The 3785-nt window shown below is 39.2% G+C and overlaps 1 protein-coding gene across 6 annotated transcripts in view; it reads right to left on the bottom strand.

Annotated features, from left to right (window-relative positions):
• Positions 1-201: 201 nt before the first annotated feature.
• Positions 202-3785, bottom strand: part of LOC109466772 (serine/threonine-protein phosphatase 2B catalytic subunit alpha isoform-like) — a 36535-nt gene continuing 32951 nt past the window's right edge. For all 6 annotated transcript variants that reach the window (XM_019764596.1, XM_019764593.1, XM_019764598.1 and 3 more), the window contains one exon: positions 202-3343. In XM_019764596.1, the coding sequence (XP_019620155.1) occupies positions 3189-3343 (155 nt within the window). In that variant the 3' untranslated portion in view covers positions 202-3188. The remainder of the gene's footprint in view (positions 3344-3785) is intronic.

Raw genomic sequence — 3785 nt, 5'->3', positions numbered from 1 at the left:
CTTTTCTTCAATCTGCCAGTTGGTAAGCAGGCCGTAAATAGGCCTCCGCTCAGTTTCTTTTATCCTAGACATTGTATTTTTAGATCTATGTATTTTGTGTTGTCAATGTTGTCTATGGGCTCTGCCTGAATCAAACAAGAAATAAGTAAATTTTCGTACAAGCAAACACAGACGGACACAATCAGACAACAAGAGTCAAGGTCTCCTTAGAAGAGAAGCCGTTTATCACTACTTAGGCGATCAGCACAATGTACATCACAGATGAGGTTACTAGAGCATAGTTACTTGTGTCTGGCATGCACAGCAACTAGGGCTGTAAGGCTGGTAGCAGTCCGAACATCGAATGGAGCGGAGCTTTCTATGCAATAACCACCTTCACGATATCGAAACTATAACCATAAAAAAATCCCCCAAAACGTAAAGCCATGTGTTCATCTATAGAGCAGTCTACTGCTGAACTGAACTTCACTCTACTGACACTTCCATTGAAATATGTGGAGAAAGGAACACAGGAAAACGAAGAGCACTGGATACATTGCATTTCCGAGCTAGTTACTGTTTTTTTGTCTCTCAACCTTGTTACAAATGACAACATAAAAAATTGCATATTGCCCCTTAACGCCAGACAGCAGCCTGAAACAGCCGGTTTTTATTATTACTGGTTACTTATTAACTAGTTACTGGTAATTCATCTGGTACTAGTTAGGGTTACAATCTGGATAACCAACACTTTGCCTTCTCCTGGTCATCTGTCAGTTTGGTTAGTTCAATAAGTCCCCAACAACAGCTCATCTTTGCCCCACCACCAATGTCCACAGCTCCAGCAAGATCGGAAGTTTCAAAGCAGCAACCAAGTTTCTATATATATTTTATCTCTTTATCATACGAAATAACATTTTTTTACGACGTCTTCGTAATCCAGTACATTTTATACATTTGCTTTTTTTCTTTACATGAATTGGGATTATTGACTACAGTTTTTGTTGACAAACGAAACTTCAGTTCCTGCGTGCCGACTCCAATGCACCGACATTTTCACAGATCACGACATGTTTCTCTAGTCTTTTATAACACACAAAACTTGAGGATTTTGGCATTGATACAAAACTAAAGTGGTGCTCCTGATTCATGAACAATGCCCCAAGGTTACAGTCCCATCGTCTATCCAATCATGTTCAGGAAAAACATGTATGTGCATCTATGGGAGTTTAGTCCACCCACAGACAAATAAATTCACAGAAAATTGCCTATGAGTAAGCCAGAGATATAGCTTTGCTCAGTTTCAGCCAATATATCAGCGACAATTGGAACTGACTAGAACTAGACAAGGCTTAATCTCGGGTAAAACAGGAGCATGAGGGCTCTCACAAATACAACTTTCAACTTCCCAACAAAACCCTTTCAGCAGTCTCCACACATTCACACTTTCCTCAAATCTTTTGTGAGCAGAAATTATATCTTTCTGAAAAGTGGGTGGTTTAGCATCCACAGTTTCTCAATTTCAAGTGTTACACGTCGAGGAAATTGTGCTTTCTATCATTTCGATGTCGAGTCATGTCAAATCAGAAGCAAAAACTACATGTAGGTGTCCAGCCTTTCCACTCCCAGTGCAATTCACTTCCCAAGGCATTCTCTACAAAAAAAAGAACAATGGTACAAATTTCCAGCATACTATGTGAATTTTGCTAAGACTTCTTATACATCCAACACTTATAATCATGAACGATATGAGGCATAAAATGAACAACTTTCCATGAAATGTCATTGTACTTTTAAGGTTTGAGAAAAGAGAACTCAACTAGCAACAAATAGAACCCCAGGTGGCGACCCACAGCCTTATATACCACTTGTAGAATTGTCACGTCTAACATACAAGAATGAACATCAAGTGTACAAAGTCTCTGAGACACCAGTGACTTCAAAACTCCTGTCGAAACAGAAGGGAAAGAAAATCAACTCTAGTTATTACATACTTCACCGGTACCATCTATCAGTATCACATCCCTTCCTCACTTGAGAGGCAAAGTGTTGGAGAGGAAAAAAACAACTTTGTACATACACAGACGAGAAACACGTCTACACTATATATCCCACAGAGAGCATGCTTTTGCTAAGTTTTTCTTCAGATCTATGAACATGAACCCTGAAGGTTTTTCTTATTAACATGCATTTTAATAGTTCATACAAATGTTTATTGATTTTGTCTCTAACGAGTTTATAGTCATGCTATATATATATTCTTTGGGAGCCCCGTAAAGTTTTACAATTGTAAAGAATACACAGACAGCAAACGTCACGTTGACAGAATTCTAGAATGAAGACTCAGGGCTGACACATTACGTAGTAACAGAAACTTACTTTGCACACCATTTGAAGCTAGGCTACTATTAGTTCTTCCTCTTATAAGACAGCGAAGTATGTGTCATAAACTCCCCAATTTATTTTCTCTCTATCACAGGTAGAAAAAAATCAGGTCCCGCTATACTATAATTGCGATCACCACTTATACAGAAAGACAATAGTAACTCTAACATAAACTGAAGTAATACAACAATGCCTGTCTTGCTTCTTATAAGTTGAAGCGGCAGACTTAAAGAAAGTCCTGATAACCTCGCGCAAAATTCAAAAGGCAATGCCTCTAGTACAACTGGTTCTATTTTGATAGCTAACTGCAATTTCGTCAAGAAATTTAGGAGTTCAATACTATGCACGAACACACAGTCATCAATAAATAGAACCTAAAGAAAACAAAAAGAAACATTAACATCAGTCCATTTCTTACTTCATGAAAGGACATATCCAAAATATTTGCCATCAACAATTGACGTAATAATTAATAAACTTTGTTTAAAAATCATTAAATAACTTGGGTAACCTTTACAAGTTTGCTTGCAAACAATGGTAGAGAACAATGTTGTCATTGCGTTTATCCCTCAGTGGTTTTATGTAAGTAACTGCATTTTTTTTTAGTTATACTGGATACCCGAGCAAATCTTCAGAACCAGATCTGAGATTAGGACTATAAACAACAGGGTTACACAATCATTTCTGTTATGGCTGTTATACAATACACTGTACAGTATGGTAAATGGGAGGGGGAAGGAAGCCCCGTGCCTTCAGAGGTTGTAGTACCCTTGGCTGGCCCCATGAACGATACTAAATGCGCCAGCGATGATGCCTTGTTTTTCTTATGCAGAATCCTTTCCATCCTTCTTGTCTTCGATGGACTCTTTGGATGGCATGGTGCCGTCCTTGCGTGGCGGCATCCTCTCGTTGACTCGGTCCAGCGACTTGGCCTCCTCGAAGGATTGGATCTTGGTGTTGACACTGTAACCCTGGATTGCTAGAGAGTCGGAGCAACAAGTTAACAAGTCAAGCTTCATTCTGCCCTGGAACGACGCAAAACATACACACGGCTACTCTATCTACCAAGTGTGCGCATTAAGAGCACGTCGGCAGAATATACTGCACCTGCGCGAAACCCGTAATGTATTATACATAGCATTTCGGCAGAATGTCTCATATAAAAGGTTGTATTCGCTCATATAAGGTTAGCATTTCAACTGTAGTTTCCCAAATGTTGTGTCGGAAAGAATATCCTCTGCAACAGGACAAAAATTCTGATGCAACGTTGAACCAAAAACCCAACGAAAAATGCGAAAATACAGGGTTCTGCGCAGGCGCAGTACGTTCTGCCGACGTGCTCGCATTAAGGGATATTCATCTGTGATTTTCCTTTCCCATAACCAACAGATAACTGTTGACTCAATAGCATTTTTAAAATG

This window comes from Branchiostoma belcheri, unplaced genomic scaffold, assembly GCF_001625305.1.
Source record: "Branchiostoma belcheri isolate BF01 breed outbred unplaced genomic scaffold, Haploidv18h27 scaffold17, whole genome shotgun sequence".
Classification (NCBI taxonomy): Eukaryota; Metazoa; Chordata; class Leptocardii; order Amphioxiformes; family Branchiostomatidae; genus Branchiostoma; species Branchiostoma belcheri.
This window is presented reverse-complemented; position numbering and strand designations above follow the sequence as displayed.